The 19,448-nt window shown below is 45.5% G+C and overlaps 1 protein-coding gene across 1 annotated transcript in view; it reads right to left on the minus strand.

The window, feature by feature from the left end:
- CRACR2A (calcium release activated channel regulator 2A) overlaps window positions 1–19,448 on the minus strand; it is a 416,510-nt gene continuing 397,062 nt past the window's right edge. Inside the window, exon 18 of the mRNA XM_063928465.1 lies at window positions 1–1,941. Within this exon, the coding sequence (XP_063784535.1) occupies window positions 1,851–1,941 (91 nt within the window). The 3' untranslated portion in view covers window positions 1–1,850. The remainder of the gene's footprint in view (window positions 1,942–19,448) is intronic.

The following is a 19,448-nucleotide window of genomic DNA, read 5'->3' on the forward strand; positions in this document are numbered from 1 at the left end:
AGCGGGGGGAGAGATGTGTGCTGAGCGGTCTGTGATAGATCGCTCAGCACACATCTTCCCCGTGTGTATGGGGCATACTTTTTCTGTAATGTCTCCAGGAGATCTGGAGACAAAGCAGGATAAGGGGGGGGGCATACTAAAATAGTTGTCAATGAAAAGAGGATGGGACAACCACGTTGACCTGACCAACCATCCCCAGTACAGAGTGGTAGGGACATGTACAGGGGCAGATTTAGGGTTGAGGATACCCTTAGGTACAAGAGTAATGACTACTGGACTTGTGGATGCTTTCAGATTACAAATGGCTTTTTGCTGATTTTATTTACAAATTTCATTTACGTTTACATTTGCATTTAATTCGGTAGGAACTTCTCCCCACTAGACCACTTACCTGTATTTGAGGTGTAAGTAAACAAAGGAGATGTCCACTTTCAGATTGTTCCCTCTTTTAAGTTAATAAACTATTCTAGTACCTGCATAATAGAAATGGGGTGCTGTCACCTGAGTGTCCCCTCATTGGAACCCAGAGGGCCTCCATTATGCTCAAGTCCTGCTTGGAGTACAGAGTTCTTACAAAAAGCTGAAGGCTGCGAGCCTCTAATGCAGAGGATTTAAAACTTTTATGGTTTATAAGAACACCAACCATACAATTACTGTGGTTACTGGCTACCTTCTGGCAGTCAGGGCAGTAGAGAGCCCAGCTGCGCCCAGGTACTTTTCAGGGGGTGTAGCCTATTTACAGGTGGCGTGGCCATGCACCCAGAGAATTTTTTTAATTTTAACCGCCTTCTGTCCACACTGCACGCCAGCACACAGCAGTGTGTGCTGGGCTAAGGAGAAACGCAGCTGCTGCTGCCAGGTAACGGGGGACAGAGGGTCTGGGCCTCACTGGGCCCCTCAATCAAACCTGGGCCCGAGTAATTTGTACCCTCTGCCCCCCCCCCCCCCCTCCCCACCCTTCCCTGGGTGCCACTGCTGGCAGATCTAGAAATAGACATCTACTGTACTTTATATTTAATTCTTCTGCATTTCAGGAACGTAGCACCTGGGACACCAGTGACGTGTGGTGGGGTGAGGCAGGTAAGGCAGAGCCTCTCCTGACATACTAACATTTGTGCCAGAGTTTTGACTGTATAAAGTATATGAAAAATACAATATGTTTGAAATATCTTCTTTGCATTATTCTAATCATTTTTATAGCCAAAACTCTGGAGTAAAAAAAGTCTATGGCAGGTGAGGCAGTGCCCCCCTGTCTATCTTTTCCGCACATCTCTGATCAAAACTCACCAAATTTCCAGAAGTTTATGCTGCTGCACCTGTGTATAATGCCCAGATGTATATACTGCTGCACCTGTGTATAATGCCCGGATGTACCCTTTGGCTCAAATATTGTGTGTAAATCTGGCTCTGGTGCTAGCCAGTGCCTCCTTAGCCTTTTGGCTCACCGCACGACCCTGTGGGACACAGGTTTGACAACTTGCCTATGGGTCTCAGTAGAACCCTCTTTTACATTTTAGTAGGTCAACAGTCATTCTAAAGGAAAAAACTTCTGCTATCTCTACAGTGACACAAATTTATTTTACATCAAATTACCTTAATGAAACAGTTTTTCATATTAAAAAAACAATTACAATTTTCACCTAGTTAGAAAATAACTATGGTATAAATTCAGTAGTAATTCAAAGTACTTGAATTATCAGAATGCAAAAATGCACATTAATAAATCATCTACTGACTTAAATATGGAAATAACTTGAACCAATTTAGCAATTATCAGGTAGTATAAATGTTAAGATTTAGCAACTCATAACAGTAGTGTATAAAATACAAAATGAGAAACGTTTAATTGTCTACTTTCTGGTACAGCAATTTGTCTTTTTTGGTGAATCAAATAAATGGACAGTCTTCTCTTTAACTTTATCTTCCTGTTCTTTCAATATCCTAAAAAATGGATAAAATAAAATAGAAATAGAAATCAGGAGTATAAGAATTGTACCATACTTTAAAAATTATTAGTAGACTTTTATTAATTTACTCAACAAAATGTAATATGAAAAAGCCATGAATAAAAAGTAAGTACAGCCTTACTGCTTCCATATCAATGACGATGGTCAGTTGTGGAAAGTGCTATTTAATAAGGTATTTGATCATCAGGTAGTGATCCAACCTCTATATAAAAGCAGGATCATTGGCAGTGTGGTCTGGAACATTCAGGTCTCCAAAATTCAAAATCCCACATTTTTGGATCCCCTACTGAGATAATGACAAATATCTATATACAGTATATTATATGTCATTATCTCAGTAGGGGACCCAAAAATGTGGGATTTTGAATTTTGGTTAAGGGATACTCAACCTGTACTACTCCAAGGACAAAAGATATCTGCTATGACCTCAGCTGCCAATCTTACCAGGAGAGGGCATCCCAGCAACTTCACCCAAATATCAGACTGTATGATGCTGAGAAATCAAACAGAACACAAATGCTATAGATTTAAAAGTAAAAATATGTATGTATGTTTGTATGTATGTTTGTTCTTCATAGGCTCCTGAATCTAGACCAAACTTGTGTTACGTAAACTACTCAGTTATCTGGGTTACCAGGTGGTTCCAGGTGACTCTCACGTAATTACCCCTTGCCCAGCAATCTTTTAGCCTCCTGCAATGCTAAGCTTCACCTGTAGCAGCCACATTTCCAGGGTGAATTTAAGGACAAGGTGACTATTGGATGCTGGGCAAGAGTGCAGTACAGTGAGACGTCACTGGACCCAACCTAGATAACCCTGCCTAATACTCAGACAGAGATTATAAACAAAATGTACATAGGTGCAACAATGCACAGGGTGATATAATGATAACACTCAAAGAACATGAAATGCAACAATGCACAGGGTGGTATAATAATGAACGCTGATGATATGTAAATGCAACAATGCACAGGATGATATAAGCAACTTAACCAAATATAAATGCAACAATATCAAGGTGGTAACAATAATGGAATAAATGTAAGAGCAATGCAAGAGCCTGTGTGGAAGTACCACACAAAAACCTGAATTCAAAGCTAGCTGGATACAATCAGGAAAACGATCTCAAAAGGTTATCAGAATCTCAGGAGTTAACAGGGCTGACAGGTTCATACATGTAGCAGGAACTATCACCAGCGATTGGGAGTGAACTGGAGATGAATATAAATGAGCTTTAGCCAATCAGAAAAGTAATTAAATAATACAGTGCAGCTGAGCTGCTGCACGTAATCCTATGTCTTAAGCAACGGGGAAAGCCGTCTGTCTACGTCGTCCCCATTGCTAGGAGTCCCCGTTACTCTATTATACAGTTAGTTACATGGACTGTAATGGCTAGTTGGCCTCTACAGGGCTTTTTTGGGCTGGCCACACCCTTGTGGTAACTAGCCACATTCCTTAAGAAAGGGCCCTTATCACTACATTCCTAGTGTGTCTGTCATGAATGCAGAGTGTGCAGTACACACAGGTGCCTGGGTCTAGGGGGCTGGACCGCACACCCTGCACTCATTTCTTTAATACTTATCTCTACAAAGACCCATGTTGGCAGCAGCAGCACTGAACAAATGAACAAGAAAATGATCCTGCAGCCACGTTTCCTATGTTTTATACATGCACAGTGGAAAAATAGTAAGGAAAATGGCCACCAGGCCATTCTCTTTAGATATATGCATGCACAGTGCACAGCACTAGAGTTTACTAGTGTTAAGCATTGCCAGTTAGAGAAGATGGGGCCTGTGTGCAGTCTCTTTCCGGGCCCCCTGCTCTCTCTGTGCAGTACCCCAATATGCCCTTCATGCCCAAGTCAGACATGGAATGGGTACCCAAAAAAAACATGCACTGCAGCTCAGGTTTGCAAAGATGCATCTGATTAGCTAACATGTTTTCCATAACCCACAAGAGCTTTTTGCCAACGATCTACCAAGTTTGTAGAGGGGTGATCATTTGGAGCTATTCTGCAGATACAAGATCTGGATACCTTGGGATCTTTTGAAGGTTTTGGAATGGCAAAGTTAAAGCCAGACCCCCAAATCTGTATTGATGCTATGGAGGGCTCTTAAGCGAGCTATGCATAAAGAGTGCCCTCAAACATCAGCAAACCTATGTGCCAGTCCAAAATTCCTCAAAAGTGAGTGAAAACCCACACTGAAAATGTGACCTTATTGCTGCAACAGCTCCAAAATAATGTGGTGTATTTATGTTTTAACATATGGCTTCTTCATGTTGGCTGTTTGAATAAATCTGTTATGTGCTATTTATCACTTTAAATTAATAAAATGTAAGGACTTGGTGAGGACAAGATGATTGTTAAATATGTCTTCGTACATAAAAACATAAATTTGAAAGAGGCAGCCCATCTTAATTCCTTGCAATAAATGTCATTTTCCTCATTAATAATCAGTTAAATTATTATAATCAGTTAAAGTTATACATGCTGATATAGTAAACTAGCTAGTAGGTAAGCCCAGGTATCCTTCTAGCTTGTGGGTAAGCCCAGGTATCCTTCTAGCTAGTAGGTAAGCCCAGGTATCCTTCTAGCTAGTGGGTAAGGCCAGGTATACTTCTAGCTAGTGGGTAAGCCCAGGTATCTTTCTAGCTAGTGGGTAAGCCCAGGTATCCTTCTAGCTAGTGGGTAAGCCCAGGTATCCTTCTAGCTAGTGGGTAAGCCCAGGTAGCCTTCTAGCTAGTGGGTAAGCCCAGGTATCCTTCTAGCTAGTGGCTAAGCCCAGGTATCCTTCTAGCTAGTGGGTAAGCCCAGGTATCCTTCTAGCTAGTGGCTAAGCCCAGGTATCCTTCTAGCTTGTGGGTAAGCCAAGGTATCCTTCTAGCTAGTGGGATAGCCCAGGTATCCTTCTAGCTAGTGGCTAAGCCCAGGTATCCTTCTAGCTAGTGGCTAAGCCCAGGTATCCTACTAGCTAGTGGCTAAGCCCAGGTATCCTTATAGCTAGTGGGTAAGCCCAGGTATCCTTATAGCTAATGGGTATCCCAGGTATCCTTCTAGCTAGTGGCTAAGCCCAGGTATCCTTCTAGCTAGTGGGTAAGCCCAGGTATCCTTCTAGCTAGTGGGTAAGGCTAGGTATCCCTCTAGCTAGTGGGTAAGCCCAGGTATCCTTCTAGCTAGTAGGTAAGCCCAGGTATCCTTCTAGCTTGTGGGTAAGCCAAGGTATCCTTCTAGCTTGTGGGTAAGCCAAGGTATCCTTCTAGCTAGTGGGTAAGCCCAGGTATCCTTCTAGCTAGTGGGTAAGCCCAGGTATCCTTCTAGCTACTGGATAAGCCCAGGTATCCTTCTAGCTTGTGAGTAAGCCCAGGTATCCTTCTAGCTAATAGGTAAGCCCAGGTATCCTTCTAGCTAGTGGGTAAGCCCAGGTATCTCTAGCTAGTGACTAAGCCCAGATATCCTTCTAGCTAGTGGGTAAGCCCCGGTATCCCTCTAGCTAGTGACTAAGCCCAGGTATCCTTCTATCTAGTGACTAAGCCCAGGTATCCTTCTAGCTAGTGGATAAGCCCAGGTATCCTTCTAGCTAGTGGCTAAGCCCAGGTATCCTTCTAGCTAGTGGGTAAGCCCAGGTATCCTTCTAGCTAGTGGGTAAGCCCAGGTATCCTTCTAGCTAGTGGGTAAGCCCAGGTATCCTTCTAGCTAGTGGGTAAGCCCAGGTATCCTTCTAGCTAGCGACTAAGGCCAGGTATCCTTCTAGCTAGTGGGTAAGCCCAGGTATCCTTCTAGCTAGTGGATAAGCCCAGGTATCCTTCTAGCTAGTGGGTAAGCCCAGGTATCCTTCTAGCTAGTGGGTAAGCCCAGGTATCCTTCTAGCTAGTGGGTAAGCCCAGGTATCCTTCTAGCTAGTGGGTAAGCCCAGGTATCCTTCTAGCTAGTGGGTAAACCCAGGTATCCTTCTAGTTAGTGACTAAGGCCAGGTATCCTTCTAGCTAGTGGGTAAGCCCAGGTATCCTTCTAGCTAGTGGATAAGCCCAGGTATCCTTCTAGCTAGTGGATAAGCCCAGGTATCCTTCTAGCTAGTGGGTAAGCCCAGGTATCCTTCTAGCTAGTGGGTAAACCCAGGTATCCTTCTATCTAGTGACTAAGCCCAGGTATCCTTCTAGCTAGTGGGTAAGCCCAGTTATCCTTTTAGCTAGTGACTAAGCCCAGGTATTCTTCTAGCTAGTGGGTAAGCCCAGGTATCCTTCTAGCTAGTGGGTAAGCCCAGGTATCCTTCTAGCTAGTGGGTAAGCCCAGGTATCCTTCTAGCTAGTGGGTAAGCCCAGGTAGCCTTCTAGCTAGTGGCTAAGCCCAGGTAGCCTTCTAGCTAGTGGGTAAACCGTAAGTAAAATACAAGACAAAATAAATGCAGACATGGGCACAAAGTGAAAGTACTGTATGGAGGGACCTGCTCGTCATGTCGACAGTAAAATGCTACAGATCTGCCAATACAGCTGGAGCGTTCTTTCATGGTTTTCACACAGCCCAGTGATGACTGCAATGTCATTATGAGACACTCATCTAATTACTTGGCATAGAGACATTGAGTTGCTCTCAGAACCATCATTTTCATGGCTATCAGATAATGTGCATTAGCCGGCAGAAGTGCCAGAGTTGCTATTTATTGCATTACTTATTGTGGATTTACAAAGCAACATCTGTCAGACATCATGAGAGCCGCTTATGTTACGTGTCGGCCCCAAAATATATACACAGAAATCTGTATAAGAGACTATAGAAATAGGAGACTTGCAATGGACAATTCACAGTTTTGTATTCAAATCTATTTTGTTACATAATCACACTTAAAAAATAAATGTACACACGTTTTCTATATGGGAAATGTTGGGGTGAGAAGACATGTACCAGTTAGTAGTAATCATTGACGATGACGATGTAGTATAGCCTCACTCACTGCAGTGAGTACCGTATATACTCGAGTATAAGCCGAGTTTTTCAGCACATTTTTTGTGCTGAAAAAGCCTCCCCTCGGCTTATACTCGAGTGATGCTCCAGGACCACAATGAAAAGTACCTGCATGAGCAGTGTGAGATATCCCCGGGGTACGCTGCCCTGTCTGATTCCACTGCGCTGGTAAACCTGCTCTGCTCTGTCTGCTTCCGCGTGAGCTAGGTGAGCGCCAGAGCAGTTAGCGGCAAGGGGTGTTGATGAGAAGCCGAGATACCCACACTAGTTGCAATGCGCACATCCTGACAGTGGGGTCACTGTTATCCAGAGCAGCATAACTGTTGGGTGCCGCTGCTTCTAATGGATGTGCTCATAGGTGTGCGCAGGGGGGGTGCCTGGTGCGCACAGGCACCCCCTAATGTCCGGCACCCCGATCTCACATGCCTGATGCAGCGATCGTCGAGCAGGCTGATTACTGACTCCTCTGCGTTGCACCCTGTCAGGACTGCATTACTGACCGGACGCCTGGGTTAATCAAGGGTGCCACTGCCATCGGCTTTCAAACTCCCGGCTCCATCTCCATGTACAAAAACTGCGTGATGTGACGTGATGATGTCATGCTGCTCACACGCCCACCCGTCACACCCACCACACGCCCACCTCTCTCCTTCTATTCTATGCCAAAGCCAGCCACTGATGAGGAGCAGCATGCAGCCAGCATTCCACTTAGGAAGACAAATTCAATACTGGCAGGCGGTCGGCAGCAGCATTGACACGTCACTCGTTTTTCCAGCAGCAGCAGTACTAGTCTGCGACTGTCAGTGTCAGTGAGTGACTGACTTGTAAGTAAGCTGCTGCAGCTTGCAGGGGAAAGAGAGGGGAGCCAGACCAGGCTGAGGTGGAGCACTGTACGTGCAGTGAGTGCCATCAGGGGTGTTTGTTTGGTGCACACCACAACATCTGACAATGCATCTGCATTATTAGGATTGGTACAAGGGTGGATATTTTATATTGCATTGACCATCAATAGATGGTACTAGACACGCCCAAAAGGCGGTGCTATACACACCCCTCCAACGGTGCACCCCCCAATAAAATGGATGTGCTTCCACTGTAGTGGAAACCTGGGGTCTCAGCTGAATGTATAAAAAAAGTAAAGTAAAGAAAAAAAAGACGAACATAATAAAGTGCATAAAATACTAGATGTAAATAACCCTCAGCTGCATCAGCTCCATTACATACAGTGTTTGCAGAGTAAAGGTCCATACACACTGGGAAATTATGCCCAGCGTGTATGGACAGCATTTCCCACCCTAGGCTTATACTCGAGTCAATACGTTTTCCCAGGTTTTTGTGGTAAAATTAGGTGCCTCGGCTTATATTCGGGTCGACTTATACTCGAGTATATACAGTACTTATTATTACCCCTCTCATTCAGCATTAGCTCACACTGACAGCAGCGTAATGCAGTTAGGGGCAGTAGGGAGGGAGGGCTGGTACCATTTGGTTTATAGGGCAAAAATAGGTTATAGTATGGTCATTTTAACTCACATGAAGATCGTATTAGTGGACCCCTATCCTTTATGTAAAATAAATGTGTTTTGTTTTTTCAACATTTGACCCAAGAGATTAGATTACTTCTGTTTAACTCATTCATATCAGTCCATGCCCCGCTGGAGCTTACAGTCTAAAATTCCCTTATACAGATGGGTCCACGGTTATCTTGACTAGTTTTCTGCACCTAGGCACAACATGATATATTAGCATAAACCCTCTTGAAGGGCTAATGGTCCCAGTCCCCCCTGACAGGACACTGAGCTCCTGAGGGAACTCTTCGCAAGCCCCACCACGGCAAGCATACATTCCCGCAGCACACCGCCACCCCTAACAGAGCCAGAAGATTGAAGAGTGGTGAGTACTAAGCCGGCGTCCCGGTTAGCGGGTCCCCAGCCATTATGGCGGCATGAGGGTATGGAGACGCATGGCTTCTAACCGGGGCGGATTGCGTCTTCAGACCCAGTACACAACTGCGTCTCAGTACAATGTACACAGTACCCACACTGGCAAACAAAGCCTTAAAACGGCTCTCTTTTCATTTTGAGCACAAATTACCTCAGCAAGTATAAAAAAATCGGGAAGACCGCGCATCACTGAAGGGGCGGGGATTCACTATGAGCAGATCCAGCAGCTCACCAGTGCCATTTTCCCTCTGCAGTGGACACAGACGCTGACTGACAGGGACGCGCAGCTCCTCCGGTGTGACTCCAGATTACCTCAGCGGTACCAGGGGGTCATAGCAGGGGGGGGGGCGATTATTAGTGTACTAAGTCCCCAATCTGGGTACTTAGTCTGCGACCCGGCTAAACTCGGAATTAGCAATAAGGGCGCGGTGTGCTGGCCCCAAAATACCTCTGTGTCTCCCTGGAAGGGCTCTTTGTGGGTTAATTGTGCTTTTAACCTTTCCTGTGTGTGTGTGCTGTCACATTTACAATATGTAGGGTAAAGAGTGTTTCTCATGTATGGCAGAGTGTTCCTCTTCCCCAGGGAGCTCACTACTATGTACTCAGTGTAGTGTAACTTCCCAGGCTAGCGGAGCTGAACCAGCGTGGCTGGATTCTATCAAATTAATGATTTCCAATATCTCTAATAAACTGTCCCGCAATGAGAAAGAGACGCAATACTTAAGACAGTCTGTGGATGAGATTATGAACAGAGACTCAGTCCCCAAACAAGCGTCTCAGTCCCTTGCCATTTGTCCACAAAAACTAGCTCTGGTCCATATCCTGCAGTCTGACTCTGACACTGAGGGGTCAGATATGGAGGAGGGGGAGTGGATTCAGAAGGGGGGGGGGGGGGGACGCTGCTCTGTCACATGAAATAGAGGCTCTTATAGAAGCTATCAGAGATGTGCTACAAATCCCTCATATGGTGACAGAGGAGTGTGAGGAATCTTATTTTAATGTAAAAAAGAAGTCCTCAGTCACTTTTCCTGTGTCAAAGGAAATGAATACCCTGTTTGAAGAACCATGGGTTAATCCTGATAAGAAATTTAAAATCCCTAAAAGGTTACTCTCATCTTTTCCTTTTCCTCATGAGGATAGGAAAAAATGGGAAAGTCCACCGATAGTGGATGCATCTGTGTCCAGGTTGTCATGGAAGATTGTGTTACCCGTCCCTGGTGCAGCCTCCCTGAAAGACATGGCTGATCGTAATATTGAGACTACAATCAAATCCTTGTACATAGCTGCTGGGGTGGCTCAGAGACTCACTATAGCATGTGCCTGGATTACTAAAGCCATTGCTAAATGGTCGGGTAACCTTATTGAAGGGTTGGATTCCTAATCTAGGGAGGAGATTGTGTTACTCCTGCAACATATACAGGACTCTGCGAACTTTATGGTGGAAGCCATAAAAGAAGTAGGGTTGCTTAATGCACGCACCACTGCTATGGCAGTGTCAGCACACAGGGGCTTATGGTTATGACAGTGGACTGCGGACGCGGACTTCAGGAAAGGCGTGGAAGGTCTACCTTTCACAGGAGAGGCCTTATTTGGAGATGAACTAGACATATGGATCTCCAAAGCTACTGCGGGTAAGTACACATATCTTACTTCTGCAGCTCCCCCAACCATGAAGACCTACTCAGGACCTACTCTACAGTCCTTTTGGACTGGCAAGTTTAACGACAAAGTCAGAGGATCTTCTACAGCCAACAGAGGCGCTAGAGTTAAATCACGCAAACTAGCAACTGCCGGTTCTCAGCAACAGAGCTCCAGTTCTGCTTCCTCAAAGCCTTCTGCATGACGGTGGACCGCGAGGCCTGGAAGACTGGCAGGTGGAAGCCTGACTAAAAAATTTCAGTCATATCTGTACAACATCATGACAGGATCCCTGGGTCATAGATCTTATTTCCCAGGGCTACAGACTGGAGTTTCAGGAGCTCCCACCTAACAGATTCTTCAAATTGGGCTTACCAGTTTCGCAAGAGGCAAGTATAACCTTACAGGATGCCATTCAAAAACTGGTACAGACTCAGGTCATTGTTCCAGTCCCACCTCATCTCCTAAACAAGGGATATTATTCCAACTTTTCTCATATGTCCTAGAGGATGCTGGGGATGCTTCAGGAACCATGGGGTATAGACGGGATCCGAAGGAGACATGGGCACTTTAAGACTTTAAAAGGGGTGCGAACTGGCTCCTCCCTCTATGCCCCTCCTCCAGACTCCAGTTAGATTCTGTGCCCAGTGAGACTGGATGCACACTGAGGAGCTCTCCAGAGTTTCTCAGAAAAATACTTTTGTTACGTTTATTATTTTCAGGGACACCTGCTGGCAACAGGCTCCCTGCATCGTGGGACTGAGGGGAGAGAAGCAGACCTACTTCTGTGAGTTTCAAGGCTCTGCTTCTAAGGCTACTGGACACCATTAGCTCCAGAGGGTCAGATCGCTAGGTACGCCTAGATGCTCGTTCCCGAAGCCGCGCCGTCACCCCCCTTGCAGAGCCAGAAGTCAGAAGACGGGTGAGTAGAAGAAGATCAGAAGACTTCAGTGACGGCTTTGAGGTACCGCACAGCGGCAGCGCTGCGCGCCATGCTCCCACACACACAGCGGCACTACAGGGTGCAGGGCACAGGGGGGGGGTGCCCTGGGCAGAATTAAACCTCAATAAATTGTCAAAGTCGAAAAATATTGCAAAGCATACATCACGTACAAAATACACACACATGCCCACTGCGCGTGCACTTGTTCCGCCGTGCGTGCACATATCCGCAATTTGCGTATAGTCACTCCCGCGGCCCTGCGCGTGGTATGGGTATTTACGGCGGAGTTTGTGAACGCATGGAGAGCTATCAAAACATTACATATTTAATCCAAATAGTGCACATTGTACACATAGTCCCCCTGCACCACATCAGCAAGTATCAACAGTTTAAATGATTCCAGAACAAGGGGATTCACCTTTACAGGATAAGAGGGGACAGACTAAGGTTATAAGGTGGTGTTTGGTATCCAGCTGTAGGGTATTTTAAGGGTAACATTCCGGTGTTGGTTTGCGGAAAATCGCATGTTCCTGCGGATAGTTAGGTGCAGAAGCAGAATATAGATATAAACTGTATTTACTGTATATTATGTATGCGGCGGGAATCCAGAGGAGACCACCCACAAGAGCAGATGAGAAAGACATCGCCCACCTTTTCAAATCAACCTATGACCTCTCCTGTACTGTAAAGGTGCATTCCTGTGTCCAATGGACAAAGGGATTACAGTATCCATTGTATTGCTTTTGGAAGTATTGTATAAAAAGCCTGTTGCAGCCTGGCCGGGCACAAGACTCTCAACGTTATCAACCTGATAGCGGAGGACCGGACCGGGAGGCGCATGCGAATATTCTCACGTATGGACATTGACTGTAGCCATTTACTCTGTTGTATTGTAGTGCATAATTTGTATTGTTAACCCCATTTCAGAAATATTACTCTGTGGTGTCAGAACCCAGTGATTAACTACAAATCGGTGTTGTGTCTTCCTTTTCCTGCTAAGGTTTAAGAGTGTATTAGTAACGCATCGCATTGCTGTATAAAGATTAAAGTGAATCTCTGGGTGCGTGCGCGCTGTGTGTACTTTGTACCCCCAGCGCGGCGTTTGTACGCTAAGTCCGTACAGTGATACAGGACTCCGTACGCAAACAGTGTATAAAGTACAGAGCGTGTGTATTAAGTATAGCGGCCGCAGCGGCTAAAGGTTTAAAGTGTATTTAAGGTGTGTTTAAGGTATAGCTTTATGTTTTAAGATAAAATCGACATTATCAATTGGGGGCATCGTCCGGTTTTTCCACATACCCGCAGCCTAGCAGGTTAAAGCATACTTTATCTATCAGCAAAGGGCGGACAGGTATCCTACTTAAACCTTTTTCTGGCCGGTGGATACACTGGAAACCCTATTTTATTGCTGATTAGATGGCGTCTGCTCTGCATGGTTTGTAGGGATGCTGGTGGGACCTGTAAAGTAAATACGCAAAGCTATTTAAAAAGTCTGCAAATTTCTGTTTGGCGCCAAATGCGCACACAACACAAGCGTACACCTGTACTTTCTATACCCGCTCACATTGTTGCCATAAGTACTGATTACTAGATTCATTTAGACCTGTGCAAAAAGCCGGAGAAATTTGTTGCTATTTAGTTAAAATATAGAATAAATATTAAGGAAGTAAACGTAAAACACAAACAGAGTCTGGCCTAGTTAAAAAGGTTTATACAGAAAGAAACTGTGTTGTGTTAAGTAAGCGATTATAGGTAATATCGCTTACATTTATAGAAGCGTGGGATTTGTACTATTGCGGACGTACGGTTTTTGTACACGTGTCTCGGACAAAGTACGGGACTGCGTACGCAACGTAAAGACGTACGCACAGTCGCGTGTTTACGCAACGTGCGTAAGGGTACGACCGCTAAGTACAAATTACACAATAGTATCGTTTAGTTTAGGGGCGGGACAGTAGTCACGCTACATTAGCACAAATTGCTCGGTTTCCAAGATTTAGTTTAAATAAAACCTTTTTACTGTATTGCCTCTGGGAGTAAAGCTGTTTATCTGAATGAAAGATAATTTTCTGTACAGAAAAACCAAAGTGTATTTGAGTGAACGAACGTGAGTGAGAGAATGTAACAGAGAACGTAGTGGACCCCAGGAATTCGGGATCCCGTCGAGTGGTACATCAAGTGAGTGGAGACTTGGTGGCGTGAGGCAGCTGACTCATGTTAATATAGATTGAAGTACAAAGGAGCAAGGTAGCAGAGTACCGCGGCCCAGGAGGTCAGCGAGGTTTAGAATACCGCGGCCTAGGGGGTCAGCGAGGTTTACCCATATAGTTTTTTTTTATACGCTCCGGCTGAGGTTTCGCAGCCTGAAAATCGATTCCAGTGGTCGTACGGCGGATAAGTAACAAGTACCTATACGCTATGCGATTGGACCACGCGTTCGTGGGTGCAATATTTAGCGCAACGTGATACCCTTTTTACGAGCTTTGCGTAAAATCGCGGTATCGTTAGCGCTGTATATAGCATATGCAAGCGTGATTTGTGTATAATAAAGGTTTAGGGAGTTTTCGCTGGTCTCTCTCAGGAAATCTCCAACGGCTTATATTTACTGGAAAGGGTAAGTTATTCCCAGAAACTTCCAGTAAATAGAGGTTACATAGGGCCCTAAGTTGGGTACATTGCCTTCGCTATCGACAGTGTATGGTAGTACTGGCCAACATGGGCGGTGAGCGGGTGTAGAGCGCTCGGAGAACTTTCACCGTTGCCTTATATTGAGTATTTTGGTTTTTTTTTGTGGGATTAGCCGAAAGGGCAATACCTGCAAATTATGGGGGCCAGTTGCTCAAGTAAGGGAAGTTCAACCAGGGTTCAGGTTGACATACCGCGGCCCAGGGGGTCAGCGAGGTTCATTATGTGTGAGAAGTATGGTTCACACACAGAAGTTTTATACAATGAATGGGAACGTATGACTGCGGAAGATAGGGAACCATTCCCTAAGGTAGGCAGTTTTGAACCAGAGGTTAAGGATTAGGATATGTCTGATAAAATCCCGAAAACAAAGGGTCAGGCACACAGATTGTTTAAACTTATGGCAGCAAGAGGGTGATATGCAAAGAGAATTAGCTCACGCAGCAGGTTCCAAACCTAGCAGGAAAACGATGGCAACCGCACCACCACCACCGTATATTGTGGGGGAGAAAGTGGCTATAGACAATGGCATATTGGTATCCGATAAGAGTATAGATGATAAATGTACTAACGCTAACCCTTGCCAGTTGTATCCCATTTTAAATTTTCCTCAGGACTGCGAGCAAGAAGATGAGCCTAGCACGATATCGGCACTCTCTCTCTAGTAGCCACCATACAGAATACTCAGATGGGCACGGCCCAACCAGCAAGAGCAGTAGTAAGGCCCCCTAGCGGAGGGATAAGTGAGGTCGTGTCTACAGGTAAGTACGGCACTATACATAATGCAGAGACAATAGCACCTCACATTGTGGAGTCAACTCAGAATGACGTAGTTGAACTAAATCCTGTCAGGGTGATCACAGTCCCCAATGGAAAGACTGACGCTCAGGGAGTAACTCCCGTCAGGAACATTGCCATGCATTGTCCCTGGTCCCGGACAGAATTGAGGTCAATTATGTCAGAATTTCCTGATCCCAGAAAGGATCTAGTCGCATGCCAGAGGTTCATTAAAGAGTTAGGTAACGCCACCGAACCCACAAACAAAGATTGGCGAACAGTGCTACGAGTATGTTTACCTTTCAATATTGGCCCGCGAAATTCATTACTGATTGTAGATTAGACGTAGAAGTACCTCTCACTGATGAGTACACTCAGGAGAATGTACGACAAATCAATCTGCAATTAGGAGTATATTTCCCTACTGTTGTCAAATGGAATAAAACCTTTTCCATAAGACAAAAAGAAGGTGAAATGGCATCTGAATATTTCCATCGAGCACTGCAGGAAATGGGTAGATACACTGGGAACGAGGACATTAAGGAAAATGTACATCACAGGGAGGTAGCTGTGTCAGTATTAATGGACGGGTTAAAATAGACATTAAGAACAAGGGTACAAACCTCTCTACCTAACTGGAGAGGTATCTCGGTGGCTGCATTAAGAGAGTCCGCTATCGAACACGACCTGAATGTCATTAAGCACAGGAAGTCTCAGGGGGACAAGCTGATGACAGTAAGTATAAATGCTCTTACAACAAAACCGCATCAGCCAAAACCCCAGACCCCTGATGGTAAGTCACGTGTAGTAGTATACTATAACTGTCAGAAGGAAGGACATTTTGCACGGAATTGTAGGTATAAAAACACACATAAGGTATATCGACCCCCTAGACCAGGATATGAACCACACTATAATACACATAATTGGGATCAGGGACCGCATAGGAGAAGCTATGAGCCACATGCAGGGGAAACAAGGAGGTACCCACCTAGGAGGGACTGGCAGACCACCGAAAATTCTCAGTTACCCCCCTCACATATTGTAGCTGCCAGTGCGCTGCGGGAGGGTCACAATATACAATAGGGGTTGGGCCACACCTGTAGTCTGCAGCCAGTGAAGTTGATTGCTAGCCTTGGTAGTGAACCTGAGGTCACAGTTGATGTAGCTGGTAGATCATTACCTTTTCTTGTAGATACAGGGGCGGCCAGGTCAGTGTTAAATTCGACGGTAGGTATGAAAACCACGGGTAAAACAATTTCGGCAATGGGAGTAACAGGAACAGTGCAACTATACCCTTTGAGTAGACCAGCAGAAATTACTATAGGGCCCTTGCAGACCAAGCATTCCTTTTTGCTAGCTGCATCGGCTCCGACTAATCTACTCGGGAGAGATTTATTGTGTAAAATGAGGTGTGTCATATATTGTACTCCTGAGGGTGTCTTCTTGGATATACCCGAGAATCACGTTCAGGAAGTGCAGGATATGTTAGACACGCCACAAAGGCTAATGTCACACTCTGCTGTTATAGACAGGTGTCCATCAAAGGTAGAGGAAATGATCTCACGAATACCGGGTTCCCTGTGGACCAAAGATGGACAAGACACTGGATTGATGGCGAATGTAGCTCCAGTAGTAGTACAAATAAAAGATGGTAGGATAGCTCCAAAAATCCCTCAGTATCCTCTGAAGCCAGAGGTGGAATTAGGAGTGTACCCAGTCATAGAGCGCTTGCTACAACAGGGCATCCTAGTCAGGACGTCCAGCACTGCCAATAGTCCCATCTTCCCTGTGAAAAAGAGTGGGGGGAGGGGTTACAGGCTAGTGCAGGATCTAAGGGGGATAAACAAGATAGTTGAGAGCCAATTCCCCGTAGAGCCAAATCCAGCTGTCATCCTCATGCAAATTCCCCCTACTGCAACATTTTTCACTGTCATTGACCTCTGTTCTGCCTTCTTTTCTGTCCCTCTGCACCCTGACAGCCAATACCTGTTTGCATTCACATACAGGGGAGTACAGTACACCTGGAGTCGCCTACCCCAAGGTTTCATTGACAGCCCAAGTATTTTCTCCCAGGCTTTGCATGACTGTTTACAATCCTTTCAACTTGAGAGCGGATCAGTATTAATACAGTATGTAGATGACTTACTGCTGTGTTCTGATTCACTCGAATCGTCCTTGAAAGACACGAAACAGCTTCTGTTTCACCTTTCTAATACGGGACACAAGGTTTCAAAGGATAAGTTGCAGCTGTGCCAGACCAGGGTAAAATATTTGGGACATTGCTTGACGCAAGGACTTAGACACCTCACCGCTGATAGAATACAGGCGATTCGCGACATGACTCTGCCACAAACCCAGCAACAGATCCGCACCTTTCTTGGAATGTGTGGGTACTGCCGAAACTGGATCCCAGGGTTCTCCATACTGGCTTTACCTTTGCAAGAGATGGTCTCTTCGAACAAACCCGATCGGATCTCGCACACAGATGAGTCCGAACTGGCATTTGAGAGACTCAAATAGTGCCTATCACAGGCACCTGCATTAGGCATGCCAGATTATGGGAAACCCTTTGAATTGTACGGTACGGAAAGTGCTGGGTGTGCGGCAGGTGTCCTAACCCAAAGACATGGTGATGCCAGCAGGCCGGTAGCTTACTACAGTGCACAGTTGGACACCGTAGCACGGTCTCTCCCCACATGCTTGCGAAGTGTTGCAGCGATAGCTTTGCTAGTAAGTAAAAGCGAAGACATAGTGTTAGGACACAACCTGACAATTCATACACCTCATGCAGTATCAGCCTTACTGAACTCCGCCCAAACCAGACATGTCTCATCGGCACGGTTTACAAAGTGGGAATTAGCACTAATGGCACCTGTAAACATCACCATAAAGAGATGCAGCGCACTAAATCCTGCAACTTATCTGCCGGGTGTGCCTGGACAGGCACAAAGGGTGGAGGATGAGAATGATGGTGAAGGAGGATTTAGTGTAGACACTGATATGCATGATTGTATGGAATACCTGAACCAGACTTTCACTGCAAGACCTGACATTAGTGACAACCCACTGGAAGGCGTAGATTTTACTTTTTACACTGACGGTAGTTGCCACAGACAGACGGACTCGGGAGACTTGTGCACGGGGTACGCAGTTGTAGACGACAGAAGTATCATAGAAGCTGAGCCCCTGGGCCCACCGCACTCAGCACAAGTTGCTGAGCTGGTCACCCTAACCAGAGCGTGTGAATTGGCCAAGGGTAAGTCAGCCAATATATACACAGATTCTAGGTATGCCTTTGGAGTAGTGCATGATTTCGGGGCCCTATGGCGCCTCAGAAATTTCATGACGGCAGCTGGCACACCTGTAGCGCATGCATCCCACATAAAAAGGCTTCTAACAGCGATACAAGAACCAGACAGAGTGGCTGTTATCAAGTGCAAAGCACACACTTACAACCAAGACCCAATCTCACTTGGTAACAGCCGGGCAGACGAAGCTGCTAAATCAGCAGCCAGCACCCCCATACAAACGAACATCACATCACTGATGACATTCAACACAATCAACACACAAAAATTAATTGAAATGCAAAATTTGTGTTCTCCACAGGAAAAGGCGGTCTGGAGGTCAAAGGGGTATGGCCAGGAGTCCTCAGGACTCTGGACAGGTGGACAGGGTAAGCCAGTGGCCCCCAGAGCATATCTTCCAAGCTTAGCTGAGGCGGCACACGGTCTGACTCATCTGGGTAAAGAGGGTATGTGTAAGCTGGTGAGAGCCTACTGGTGTGCGCCAGGATTCTCTTCTCATGCGGGTAAGAGAGCAATGACATGTCTTACTTGCTTGAGGAAGAATATTGGAAAGTCAATACCAACAGAACCATCCCATATCCCTCCAACAGATGGCCCTTTTCAGGTAATACAAATTGATTTCATACAGTTACCACCCTGTAGGAATTTAAAATATGTGTTAATCTGTATTGATGTGTTTTCCAATTGGGTGGAAGCGTTCCCTGCTGCCACAAATACTGCTACGTTCACTGCAAAGAAAATTGTGCAGGAATTTGTGTGTAGATATGGTACCCCTAGAATAATTGAAAGCGATAGGGGTACCCATTTTACAGGTGAAGTCTTTCAGGTTATGTGCAAACTGATGGGAATTAATAGCAAGCTGCATACTCCGTACCGACCACAGGCAAGTGCGAAGGTGGAGAGAGTGAACAGCACTATTAAGAACAAGCTGAGCAAAGTGATGGCTGAGACTGGATTGTTGTGGCCAGAAGCTTTGCCACTAGTATTGTACAGCATCAGAACCACTCCCAGGTCCCCCCTTAACCTATCACCCTTTGAGATTCTTTTTGGCCGACAACCACATGTAATGATAGACCCAGGATGATTTGAAATGCAATAACGAAGTGACTGTAAAATATTTGGTTAAGATGAGCCAAGAGCTGAGGAATCAAAATAGAAATCTAAAGCTGGTGATTCCTGACCTACCGAACAGTAATTGTCATGACATTGAACCTGGGGATTATG

Source organism: Pseudophryne corroboree, chromosome 6 (genome assembly GCF_028390025.1).
Source record: "Pseudophryne corroboree isolate aPseCor3 chromosome 6, aPseCor3.hap2, whole genome shotgun sequence".
NCBI lineage: Eukaryota > Metazoa > Chordata > Amphibia > Anura > Myobatrachidae > Pseudophryne > Pseudophryne corroboree.